At 53.1% G+C, this 13,599-nt stretch overlaps 1 protein-coding gene across 3 annotated transcripts in view; it reads left to right on the plus strand.

Annotated features, from left to right (window-relative positions):
* The first annotated feature begins 8,521 nt into the window (after positions 1-8,521).
* Positions 8,522-13,599, plus strand: part of LOC121446137 (protein tweety homolog 3) — a 28,575-nt gene continuing 23,497 nt past the window's right edge. For all 3 annotated transcript variants that reach the window (XM_041648549.1, XM_041648550.1, XM_041648551.1), the window contains exon 1: positions 8,522-8,864. In XM_041648549.1, the coding sequence (XP_041504483.1) occupies positions 8,742-8,864 (123 nt within the window). In that variant the 5' untranslated portion in view covers positions 8,522-8,741. The remainder of the gene's footprint in view (positions 8,865-13,599) is intronic.

The following is a 13,599-nucleotide window of genomic DNA, read 5'->3' on the forward strand; positions in this document are numbered from 1 at the left end:
TGTGCTGTGCGCGGTCTCTCTCCTCTCCCTTCCCTTCCCCTTCTCCCCCTCTCCCCACTCAGCTTTCTAACACCGAGCGAGTTCTCTAAGCCCTATGACCCACTGCAGGCCTCCTCTGGGAACCTCCAGGAATGGAGGTGAAGGAGGAACATAGAAAGGTACAGACACATAGGTGGCCGATGGACACAGCAGGCACAGTGTGGGCCCTGGGGTTCAGGTGGGAGGCCAGGGCTATTGTGGGGAGTCCTCGTGTGTTCTGTGGGGTGCTTGAATCAGGCACTGAGAGATGTGAGGACAGAGAATGCTGGCAGGAGAATGATAATGAAGTTCACTGTTTAGAAGGAAGAAGTGGGGGACGGGAAATGTGTGGATGCTGAGCACCCCAGTGCCCACTGGACCCCTTACCGATGACAGCTCAAATGTTGTCGAGAGCTGCGTGGAGTCACACCTGATGGAGATGTATAATCAACTCCTGAGATGGCTAAGGCCTGACCTATGCTATGATCACGCAAGGATTATCAGCTGCTTGCATATGCGTGGACCTATGGGCAGTGCCCACCTGGCAGTTCGGGATTGGTAGCCCATGCCTACTTAAGGGCTGGGAGAGGTTTGCCCAGAGAGAGAGAGAGGGAGAGGGGGAGAGGGGGAGAGGGGGAGAGGGGGAGAGGGGGAGAGGGGGAGAGGGGGAAAAGGAGAAGGAGAAGGAGAAGGAGATAGATTGCTGTGAATAAAGTCCTGAATAAACTGCTGCAAGAAGAGCTCCGGGTGTCGCGTCATCCTTGCGGGTCGAGGGTGGATGTGACAAAATGTCATCCTAAGACTCCCCCAGGCGGGGACAGCTAGACTGCTGGCTAAGATGGGTAGAGGCCTGACCTCGAGGAAGCAGCCTCAGATGAGAGAACTTTTTAAAATTAAATTAAAAAAAAAAAAAGACAGCATCTCACGATGTACCCCTGACTGGCCTGCATCTCAGTTTGCAGGCCCGGCTAGCCTTAAGCTAAGATTCCCCTGCCTCTGTCTCCTGGGTACTGGGATTAAAGGCATGCAGCACAATGCCCAACTTCAGGTGGAAGAATTTTCTGTGCATCTCTCGTCTGTGATTTCTTCCAGAGCCACTGGTTCCAGGCTTCTCCACCAATGGCTCACAGGAAGCCCAGAGCTGTACCTCCACTCCAGCTGTTTGTAGGCTTTCCTGAACCTCAAACTCACTAGCTGGGGCTTGTCTTGAACTTCTGATTCTCCCAAATGCTGGAATGACAGGCATGCATGAACATGCCTGTCTTAATTAGTGTTGCTATGGCTGTATGAAGCACCATGAGCAAAAGCAACTTGGGGAAGAAAGGGTTTATTTCACTCACAGTCCCATATAACTAGCTCATCATCAGAAGCAATGAGGACAAGTATTCAAGCAGAGCAGGAATCTGAAGGCAGGAGCTGATCCAGAGGCCATGGAGGGGTGCTGCTTACCGGCTTGCTTCTCATGGCTTGCTCAACCTGTTTTTGTACAGATCCCAGGACCACCAGCCCAGGGATGGCCCTACCCGCAGTGGACTGGGCCCTCCCCAATCAACCACTAACTGAGAACATGACCTATAGCTGCAATTATGGAGGCATTGTTTTCAATTGAAGGTCCCTCCTTTCAGATGACTTTAGCTGTGTCAAGTTGACATAAAATTAGCCAGCACCGTACCCAACTTCACCCTAGAAATCTGAAGGACAGCCTGGACTTCATAGCCAGCTAACTAAGGGAGAAAGAGCCCACGTACAAGAGAGTCCACGTGGGGATGCACCTGGCCAGCCCACCCCATAGTAGGTGAATTAAGCGAGTCTCAGTTTCCCTATCTGTAAATTAGGAAGCATACCCTGGCGTATCTCCGGGTGACTGTGAGCAAGGGGCTGGAGCCGCCCATTCTACCAGCAGAGCTCTGGAAGAGGGAGACCCACAGGTGTTCTAGAAACATTCACACCTTACAATGTACTTATCCCTACCTGCTCTTCCTGGGGGAGAGGCTGATTCTGGGAACTTTGGACTTGATCACCATGCCCTGCAAGGTCAGAGAGAGGCCATCAAGGGAGGGGCAGAGAAAGGAGGGTGCAGCATGGCATGGCCTTCACTACCCCACGCTCTGGGGACCTGACTTTGAATGAGGCTCTTCCTTTTTCTGAGTTCAGGCATTAACCCATGAGGCTGAGGCCAGACTTGCATCTGGAAGCTTCTCCCTCACCAGGGCTGATGCAATGTGTACAGATAAGGAGGCCTAGGGGTGGGAGCCACTAAGGAATGGCTCTGGTAAAGCCAAAGGCCTCCAAGAGATCAGTAAAGGGCCCCTCCTCCTCCCCCACAATTCATTCTAAGAAGGGCAAGAATGCTACCCTCAAAGAAGCTTCTAGAACCTTCCCCACCTTGTACTGTGCAGGAAGAAGAAGGGCCCTATTTGGGGCTATGCTCCACAGCTAGCCTAGAAGCTACTTCTGCTTGATTTTTTTTTTGTTGTTTGTTTGTTTTGTTTTGTTTTGTTTTTCAATTCTCTGCATAGCCCTGGCCGTCCTAGAACTCACTCTGTACACCAGGCTGGCCTCAAACTCACAGAGATCTGCCTGCCTCTGCTTCCCGAGTGCACTGCCCAACCTGGAAGATACTTTTAACCCAAGTTCCTGGGTCCCCATCTCTGTCTTGGAGAGTTGCACCCTCTAGATTCAAAGCTACGGCAAACAAACCTTCCCCCCACACACAGGGGCAAAGGCAGCTTAAATGCCCTGGCTGGTTTGGGTTTTTTTGTGGGGGAGGAAGGTCAAATAGAGTCCAAGGTCCCTGAGACCCACTCTTTAGCTAACTTCCTCATCTAAAAGTCCCCTGGAGCCTCTTACTTTCCTCAGACTCACAGAGGGCAAGGATCCATTCTCCAAGATACTGACCCTGGGTGAGGGGCCGGGCCTGGGAGAAGTTCTCACCCCAAAAGAACCCCAGCTTACCAAGACAGAAGGAAAGGTTTCCCTGTCTTCCCTTTCTCCCTTTGTGTGTGTCGCTGTGTATATATGGATGTATGTCTGTGTGTATATGTGTTTGTGTGTGTATGTATGTGTCTGTGTGTGTCCATGTATGTGTGTATATATATATGTGTGTGTGTGTGTGTTATGTTTCTTTGTGTGTGCATTTCTGTGTATATAAATGTGTGTCTGTATGTGTGTGTGTCGCTGTGTGTATATGCATGTGTGTCTGTGTGTGTATGTATGTATCTGTGTGTGTCCATGTATGTGTGTATATATATGTGTGTGTGTGTGTTATGTTTCTTTGTGTGTGCATCTCTGTGTATATAAATGTGTGTCTGTGTGTGTGTCGCTGTGTGTATATGCATGTGTGTCTGTGTGTGTATGTATGTATCTGTGTGTGTCTATGTATGTGTGTATATATATATATGTGTGTGTATGTGTCTGTGTGTGTATATCTCTGTGCATATAAACATGTGTCTGTGTATGTGTGTGTGTTGTGGAAATGAGAACTGAGGAATTCTAGGCAAGTGTTTGTTTTACCAGTGAGTTATATTGCTAGCTGTCTTTCCATTTTTTAAGATATGGTCTCGTTAAGTTGCCCAAATTGGCTAAAGTTCAGGCATCCCTTGAACAAAACTGTGATCTTCCTACCCCAGCCTCTCAAGAGGCTGTGATGAAAGGTCTGTGCCACCGGGGCCAACACCAGGCTTTGTCTGTCTTAGGTCTGTTCCTGGCTTGAGAGAGCTTAGATGGCTCCACAGTCCTCTGACGACAGTATTGTCTGACTGGCCTCTCCCTCAAACTCCAGGCCACACAGCCAGATTAAAAAGAAATGTCCCCGTGTCTTTTCTGTGGTCAGGATGCATCTGCCAGGTGTTTCAATGGCCCAGGTGTCACGGTGCCACGTATCAGCATGCACGGGTGGTGGGGGTCTGGGCCTCCAACCCTCTCCTTTTCCTGCTAGTGCTTGTGAGTTCTGTCTCCGGATATTGAGAACCTCACTGGATGAGGTCCAAACACAGGGAATTCCATTGTTCTGGCTGAGGCCCCAGCATCTGGGGGCTGGGCCCAGGCTGGACATAGGCAACTGGGTCCTGGCTTTCTCCCAGGGGCTGAAGGGAAAGCCACTCAGGAGCCTAACCCCACCACCTCCCTTCCTAGGGGGACAGCCCCTGGAGGACTCCTGACCTCAACCCCAAGGTCTTTTGTTTCAGTTGTTTCTGCCTGGTGTGCCCAGTAGCTCAGCCTTCAGTGTTAGCTCCACACCAATTTTTTTTTATTATTATTCTTTCCAAAACGGGGTTTCTCTGTCCTGGAACCCACTATGTAGACCAGACTGGCCTTGAACTCAGAGATCCACATACTTCTGCCTCCTAAGTGCTGGGATTAAAGGCCTGCGCCACCGTGCCATGCTCACATAGACTTTCTTATTCCTGCCTTAAAAAAATTGTATGTGTGGTATTTGTACATGTGTACATTGCTGTGCAAGTACACTCATCCATGGAAATGGCCATGGAGGCCAAAGGCTGACATCATGTATCTTCCTCTACTATTTTCCACTTTATTTTTGAGATGAGGGGGGTGTCTCTCACCAAAACTGGAGCTCACCAATTGACTAGACTGGCAGGCTGGCAGGTCCCCAAGATCCGCCCATCTTTGCCTCCTACCTCCAATACCTGGCTTTTTTTTAAAAAAATTTAATTTAATTTAATTTTTGAGAGAAGGTTTCTCTGTAGCTTTTGTGCCTGTCCAGGAACTAGCTCTTGTAGACCAGGCTGGCCTCAAACTCCCCAATACCTGGCTTTTGTGTTGAGTATTTAATGAATTTGACTTCAGGTCTTCATGCTTGTACAACAAGCACTTTACCCACTGAGCGATCTCCCTAGCCCCTCATCCCAGCCCCTCATCCCCATCTTTGGCTCACAAACCCTACTTTAGTCAAATGAAGGAAGAGAAGGAAGGAATGAGGGAGGGAGGAAGGAACCAGTGGCGGCCTGAAGCTGAACCATGGTGCTTCCTTGACTAACTGGCGACTCTGAATTTCCTGGACAATGGTGAGGCCTAGGTCTCAGTCTCTCTTCCTTTTTTTTTTTTTTTTGGTTTTTCGAGACAGGGTTTCTCTGTGATTTTGGAGCCTGTCCTGGAACTAGCTCTTGTAGACCAAGCTGGTCTCGAACTCACAGAGATCAGTCTGCCTCTGCCTCCCAAGTGCTGGGATTAAAGGCGTGCGCCACCACCGCCCGGCATCAGTTCAGCCTCCAGCTAGAGTTGTTCTGGATGAGCAGGAAGAATAACAGCTCTGGCCGGACAGTGCTAGCCAAAGTGGGCAGGGCGGAGGACCTTCCTTCCTGCCCTGTGCCCGTAGTCACCACTTGGCATTCTCTCCTTTAACTGTCTTTCTCCCGGGAGATGGGTTCCTCTCTCCTGCAGCTCTCTGAGCAACATTAGGATGGGGGCTCTGCTCCCCCAGGGGAGGTGCTGGCTGTCCTGGTCCACACCGTGTATTAGGGAACCTTTTCTCTATTATGTTCAATTTTTTTACTCTGTGCACAGTGCACACAAGGAAGTTAGAGGAACAATTTGTGGGGTCTCTCCAGGACCACGCGGAGTCCAGAAATCGAACTCAGGTCATCAAGTTTGGCCGCAAGCACCTTTACCTGTGGAGCCACTTTCTCCTCTGTGCCTTCTCCACTTTAGACAGCTCTTTAACTCTTCCTTCTTTTCCTTCGAGGACTCTCAGGAAAGGAGTTCACTGACCAGACACACCCACCACTAATTAATCAAATTAATACATTTCCTGTCTCCCCTCCCTCTCCGCTGTCCACCCGCGCCCTTTTAGAAAAGGTCTTACAATTTAACCCAGGCTGACTTCAAATTTGCAATGTTGCCCTGGCTTCAAACTTGTGATCAGCTGGGCAGTGGTGGCGCACACCTTTAATCCCAGCATTTGGGAGGCAGAGGCAGGCGGATCTCTGTGAGTTTAAAGCCAGCCAGGTCTACAGAGTGAGACAGAGAAACCCTGTCTCAAAAAACAAACAAACAAACAAAAAATTTTGCAATCATCTTTCCATGTATGTATATCCACACCTGGCCTTTACACACATCTTTTGGGAAATGCAATTTGCTCATCCTTATGAGTTATCTAATGCCAGGCTTTGTGGGCCTTATCAGAAGAAAAATCTCCAGTTTGCTGAAGCTTCTGGAAATGAGGCAAGAAACCCCTAAGCGCCATGCCTACATGTATGAACTCTGTCAGTACCATGCCATCATCACTGTTGTTGGGACCAAGCAAGCATACAGCGGCTCTCTATGGAAGGTGCTGTAACAGGGACCAGACACTGTCCCAGCCCATCACTATCCCTGATGTTACTGTTCATCTTTGGAATTTCCAAATCCTGATGGCAAGGAATGGGGTGAGACAGGGCTGGTTTTCACTGTACAGGAGAGTCAGGGTGACAGCCTAGCCAGGTCCACTGGTGTGGGCATCTTACCTGCTATCTTAATTAGGGTTTCTATTGCTGCAATGAAACACCATGACCAAAAAGCAAGTTGGGAAGGAAAGGGTTTATTTGGCTTACACTTCAGCATTGCTGTTCACCACTGAAGGAAGTCAGGACAGGAACTCAAACAGGGCAGGATCCCGGAAGCAGGAGCTGATGCAGCCAGCAGCTATGGAGGGGAACTGGCTTGCTTCCCATGGCTTACTCAGCCTGCTTTCTTATAGAACCCAGGACCACCAGTCCAGGGATGGCACCACCCACCACGGGCTGAGCCTTCTCCCCCTGATCACTAAATGAGAAAATGCCTTACAGCTGGATTTCATGGAGGCATTTCCTCAGCTGAGGCTCCTTTCTTTGATGACTCTAGCTTGTGCCAAGGTGACACACAAAGCCAACTGGTACACCTGCCGTACTGACTCCAGCCAGCATTCATCAGACACCAGGGAGGATTGGCCACTGGGGAGGATAGCTCAGCTGGCCAAGTGGCCTTAGTCTTGGGAAGCTTGGAGACAATTCACTGTGATTTGGTCCTAGAGTCAGAAGAGTAAGCCAGATTCCAGGCTTTATGGGCCTTTAGGGATGGAGAACTTCTCTTCTATTGCTCCAGGCTATTTTCCAGCTGTGTGGCTTCTCCCAGCCACCCAAAGCACAGAAACCCACAGTTCTGTAAGGACCTCTGCCCTAGTGCAAGAAAGCAGATGCCTCAGGCAGTTGGATAAACTCAAATACAGGTCTGTCAGGAAACCACTGCCCTGCTGGTCAGGAGGCTGCCTGGCATACGGGGGACGTGTGGCCAGTTTCTAAGAAGACAAGGGGTCCTGCAATAAGGTCTCAGGGTTGTGAGGGGACAGCACCTCAAGGATATGCTGGTCAATCCGGGAGAAGAGCAAGAACATGGAGGGGAGGGCACAGAGACATGCAGCTTTTGTGCCCCTATCCCATTCCCTTTCTATAGGTTGTGTCCTGACCAACAGCCTAGTTTCCAAGATAGGGACTGGGAGCCTTCTGTCATAGTCTTTAAAATGATACAACCCTGTGGAGTGTGGTGGTTCGGGCCTGTTATCCCACTACCTGGGAGGCAGAAGCAAGAGGATTTTAAGTTTGAGGCTAGCTTGGGCAACTTACTGAGATTCTGCCTCGTATAAAAAAATGTAACACGGGCGCACACCTTTAATCCCAACACTCGGGAGGCAGAGGCAGGCGGATCTCTGTGAGTTTGAGGCCAGCCTGGTCTACAGAGCTAGTTCCAGGACAGGCTCCAAAGCTACAGAGAAACCCTGTCTTGAAAAACCTATGGGACGGGGGAGTAGGCCAGTGGTAAAGTGTTTGCCTTGCATGAATAAGGCCCTGGGTTCAATTACAAAAAATAAAGCAGGCCTCCCCACAGAAAGGGCAGGTGGGTATACAAGCCCAATATCGCCTTACACATGTCTTTGTGGCTTATGTGCCGGGGGCTTTGTTTCGAGCACTAAACTCGTTTTAGTTCCACAACGATTTTTCTCACACTACTACACTGATGCTGAGAGGCTAAGTCATTCGCTCAAGATCACACAGCTAGCTGCAGCTCCCGAATGCAGAAAAATCATGTCCATCCTACAGACAGGCTACTGACTCTCTGACAGACTCCTGCGAGAAAACGTGTAACGATCGAACCAGTAATCAAACGCAGGGGACGGAGAGCAAGCTACACGTGAGATTCGGGTTCCAAGCTCCACGGTCTACAGGGAAGAAATGGCTGAAGACGCTGACGGTCCTGCCTAAGCCGAGGGTTGGAGACTAGTAGGTAATAGGACCAATGGCAATGCCGGGGCGGGACAATAGGCTTGCTGAGGGCAGGGCCTATGGGAGATACGCCAATGGCAGCCCAGGGGCAGGGTTTGCGCTTGCATGGGCGGGGCCTGCGGGCTGCCGGCCAATGGCGGCGTGCAGGCGGGGTCTGAGCCCGGGGAGGACGGCTAAGGTGGGGTCTGTGGGCGGCGAGCCTATGGCGGTGTGGGGGTGGGGCCTGAGGGCGAGCGGGCGGGGGCGCGGAGGGGGCGGCGGCAGCGGCGGCGAACAAAGAGGCGGCGGGCGCGGGTGACCGAGAGGAGCCGAGCGGAGCCGAGCCGGGCCGAGCCGGGCCGAGCCGGGCCGGGCCAGGGCCCACGATAGCGGGCACAATGCGGGCAGCTGATCAGGCGTCGGCGGGTCCCTGAGCCCAAAGCACCGGGCAGCGAGAGAAGCCCGGCGCAGCGCCCGCGGCCGCCCGCCATGGCCGGGGTCAGCTACGCGGCGCCCTGGTGGGTGAACCTCCTGCACCGGCTGCCGCACTTCGACCTGCGGTGGGAGGCCACCAGCAGCCAGTTCCGGCCCGAGGACGCGGACTACCAGCAGGTGACGCGCGCCCCTGGGTGCGGGATCAGGAGTCCTGGGTCTTGGCCCCTCCCGAGGGACTGGAGCCTCTGCATCTCTATGTGGGGTCGTGGCCCTTTCCTTCTAGGGGGTCCCCTCGGGTCCTCTCCAGGGGTTAACGTCGAGCCACCCCCCCCCTTTAGAAGGTGTTCAGTCCCTTCGTGTCACCAGGGCCTCCTATCTGGATTGGTGGAGCCCCCTCCCTCCCCTCATGGACCCCTTCGGATCCTATGGGTTTCTGCCAGGCTCGTCTCCATCCTTTGGGCGATCAGCTGCTCCCTAGCAGAGAGCCCCCGCTAGCCGAGGCTGGAACCCTGGGTTCAGGCAGAAGGGGATTCCTCACCTCTTCCCCCAGCTAGGGAATCCCAGTGCCAGGCTGTTGGTGGGTGAGTAACCTGGGCCATGGCCAGCCCTCTGTGGCTGCTAATGACCCCTTGCTTCATGGTCGGCCTGTGGGATGTACACAGGGTGTCCTGCGGTTGTGGGAAACCAGGGTGCCAGCAGTCTTTCAACCCAGGGTGGGAAATGAGGCCTGGCTTGAAGTGGGGTGAAGTGGGCCTCAGTCTGGGCTGGGGGCCATGGGGCACTTGGCAGCCCTCTCCCTGCGAAGCCCTAAGCCTGGCATCTTGCCAAGTCCCAGCACCACCCCCACTTACTGAACCACTGTCATTTGAGTTCAGAGCAGGGGGACCAGGCTGTGGGCTTTTCCTTCCCGCTCCGGATTCTAGAAACAGAGTAGTCAGCCACCTGGTCCCCCAGCACCTCAGAGGTGTCCCTGGACCACAGCCTGCGAATCGTACTCCCGGGACTGTGTCACATCTCTCTCTGCAGCCACCCTCATCCTATTGAGAAGTTCAGGGTGAGAGCACAGGGTTGCCCATGCTCCCACTCCCTGATCCCACTCGATGCCACCCTGAGCCCAGGATCGAGGGCTTAGACCAAGCTTGAGCCTGGAGAGGCAGCAAGGGGGAGGGAGATCTGAGCCCACCTGGGGATTTTTTGGGGAAGACAAGCCCTGGGTGGGGGTTGGGAAACACATGTGCTTCTCTTACTGTGTGACGGTGTTGTCACCCTCCTTCCTGGAAGAACTGTGTGAGCTATTCTTAGAAAGTTGCCTACTTAGGGTTTACCTGATTGTCATTTCTGATGGTCCACCGACACCTGGGGCTACCTGTGTAGCATTTCCTGTGGTCAGTGGGCTGCCACCTGCTCCTGCTGCAGACTTGAACTTGCTGTTGCTTTGTTGGCACAGTTGTGACGGAGAGGGTGAGGGCCCAGTGCCTGCAGCCCTTGGGAATCTGAAGCCCAGGCCCTTAGCTCCATGGGCCCTCAGCCCCGTGGCCCTGGCTGAGCTTGGTCCTGCCTGCTTTTGCTCCTCTGCTCTGGGCTCCGCTGTGGGAGGCCTCTGACTCACTCTCCCTCCTGCCTCCTCTCCCAGGAGCAGAATTAGCCACTGAATAATTCACGGTGTGGAACCCAGCCTGGCTCCATCCCCCACCGCCTCCGCTCCTAAAGTGGGGCTGTGGATATGCATGGGGTCCCTGCCCTCTTTCAGCAGGTGTTTTAGGCAATTGCTCAGCCTCTCAGAGCTTCATCCCTTCATCCCCGGAATGTGATGGTTGTCCAGGGTCACCTGTCGGGAGGAAGGCAGGAGCTCCCTTTCTGAGCAGGGAGGGGGGCAGTGGATCCTCACAGGCTCCATCACGTCTTCCCTGGGGAGGTGTTGCAAACTCTGTGGGTGGGGTTGTATATACACGCATGTGGGGGTGGCCATCCTGTCCCACTGTGTCTAGTGACCTCTCACCCATCTTGACCTGGAGTACCCTCTCCGCTATCCACCCTGCCCATACCTGCACTGTGCCCCATTAGGGAAGGAAGCTTCTATGTCTCCCAGCGTGGGGATGCCAGGCCTGTCCTTTGCTCTCTTCTCCATTCATGGCCCACTGTCTGGAACTTGGTGGAACCCACAATTAGACTCCCAGTCAAGCCCCGTGTGGAGCTGCCTGTACTCGCCTCCTTTCACATGGGGCTGTGTAGCTGTCTGTAGTGTCCAGACTAAGGCTTAGCCTCCTTCAGGGAGCACTGGGGGCAGAGTCTTCCCTCGGACTATTTATCCTCCGTCCTGGAGACCCAGCAGGGCTGGACTGGCTACTCCAAGGGTGCAGAGCTTCAGCATGCCATGCAGCTTTTACACGGGTGATGGTACGAGATCGGGGTGAGATCGGGGGTGTCGGAGCGTGACGCGTGCCTTCTTAGAAGCCTGTAATGGTGCCGAGTGGAAGGGCCGCCAGGAGTCAGTCGCTGGTTGAGTTGTATGGATGCCGATGGCATCTTCGTGACAGAAGGGGCTCCTCCAGTCTCGTCTAGTTCTGTGCTGGTTTCTCGCTAGACTGTCCCCAGGAGCTGCTGACTGCTCTCTTCTGGGATGAGGCCATCCCCAGCATGCCCCAGCTCCCCTACCTCCTTCCCTCACTGGGGTACTTGGAATTTAGATAGTGTGTGTGGGTAGGTGCCTTCACCTGCAGGGAGGAACTGAAGTCCTAGCGGCAGACAGCACAGGACCCAGAGACTTTGGACCTGACATGGTGCGCAACCATCTTGTCCTGACTGAAGTCTTGATTTCCATTTGGGCCTGTCCTGGCGGCCTGCAGTCCCTAAGTTTGGGTATCAGGCCCCTCTCTGAGTAGATTATTGACACCTGGATACAGCCTGCTGACCTCATTCTGGTGTGGGGGGAAATAGCTGTTTTCTTGTCCTCCATTAGCCCTCGTGACCCAGCATGACCCTGCTGCCTCAGATACAGGGTCAAATTCACACTCTTTGCTTCCAGTTTTCGCTGTCTCTCAGTTCGAGGCAGGCCAGGAACTGTTTGCTGACAGAGAACTGTTATGAGTAGGGATGGGATCTTGAGCAGGAGCTGGCTGTAAGGCTTGGCGGTCTGGGGCGGGGGGGGGGGGGGGGGACTCCTGAAGCCGTTATTACCTAGCCTGCCATGGAAACTGCCAGCCAAGGCTTGGAACTCACCAGCTTCTCTCCAGCTCACAGTGCTCCGGCCAGACCTGGTATACAGTGGGCCAGTGGCGCATTGGCCATTCATGTAGTTGGTGGCACTTGGCCTGCTGTTTAGCCGGCGTGTGGGACCCATTTCCCATCAGACTTAAGGGAAGTCAGCCATGGTGATACAGACCTGTTAGCCCAGCTGCTCGCCAAAATGAAAGTTCAAGGCTAGCCTAGCTTTCAGAATGAGTTCAAAACCAGCAATTGAGTTGATCTTTTCTCTTAGAAAAGCAGGTGGGAGTAGAGAATGCTCTTAGTGGTAGAGCGCTTGCCTAGCATGCACAGGGCTCTGGGTTTGAGCTATAGCAACATCGACTAAGAGTGGGGGAGGGACCCAGGTGGTATAGTTAGGGTTCGAGAAAGGGTCTTAAAGGGTGGAAACAAAGTAGGCAAAGGTGTGAGGCAGAGAAAGCAGGTATATCCTCTGCCTGCGTGGCACAGGGAAATATGCTGCCTAGGAGTACTGGCCATCCTGTGTCACAGACTACTTTCTAGGCTCCAGCTTTATGTCCCTCAGGACCAGCTCATAAGAGTTGGGCCTCTCAATGTACAAGGTCAGCGGCATGGTTGGCAGCTTGGCTGTGTCCTCTGGGCAGGGCTGGGTTCATTGTCATCCTCCCGACAACTCAGGAAATGAGCTCTGTCTGAAAAAGCAGCCTTATCGCCTGTTTCCAGCTTATACAGGCAGCGCACGTCTGTGGGACACTCGGGTGTGTATGGGGGGGTGACCATGCGAAGACAAAGGAGCCACCCAGCTGGAGTCCGTCCATGCACTTGCATTTTTGGGATGACGCCACTTGAAACCAGAGTTGTATTGCATACTGCCATGTCACGTTCGTTCATCCTTTCCTTCCTTCCTTTCTTTTCACCCCCCCCCCCCCCCCCCGCGTGCTCGAGCTCAGACTCAGGGCCTCCTGCACGCTAGGCAAGTAGTCTGCCACTGAACCACACCCCAAGCTTTGTCTCCTTTTTTTTAAATTGTTTGCTTTGTTTTGAATCGTGTATATGTGTGTTGTGTGATGTGTATGTATATGGTATGTATGTGTGCATGTTCAGTGTGTGTGTGTGTGTGTGCATCCCTGTATGTGATTGCAGGCATGTATGTACCATGGTGAGCATATGACGATCAGAGAGACAACCTTAGATGCCAGCCCTTGCCTTGGACCGTGTTTGAAGTAGGGTCTCTTGGTGGCCAGCAAGCTTCTGGGGATTCTCCTGTCCTTGCCTCTCATCTCACCATACACAGGAGTGCACACTACCGCATTCAGCTTCCTATTGGTTCTGGATATCTGAACTCAGAGCCGGCTCACATAAGGGCTGGCCTTGAACCCAGCATGTTAAGGATGACCTGGTCTCCACTGCATCCATACCCCTGGTCTGCATGGTGCAGTAGATAGAAACCAGGGCTTCATGCCTTCTAGGCAAGGGTTCTCCCAACTGAGCCATGCCTCCAGCCTTTGTTGCCTGCCTGAGCTTAGATACTGCGTACTTTAGACATGGCCACTCTTGTGCTTCTGGGTGCTTCCCCAGCGTTTCATGGTGCTGGCCAGAATTCTGAAGTTGCAAGGGAGAGAAGGAGGCCAAATACAAACCACTTCTACCATGACCACCCTGCCTTCCTCCCCATTCCCGGTTTAGATCTAGATGGAGGCTGCCAGAG

This window comes from Microtus oregoni, unplaced genomic scaffold, assembly GCF_018167655.1.
Source record: "Microtus oregoni isolate MIOR12 unplaced genomic scaffold, Mior012 000003F_ref0000135, whole genome shotgun sequence".
NCBI classification, from domain to species: Eukaryota; Metazoa; Chordata; class Mammalia; order Rodentia; family Cricetidae; genus Microtus; species Microtus oregoni.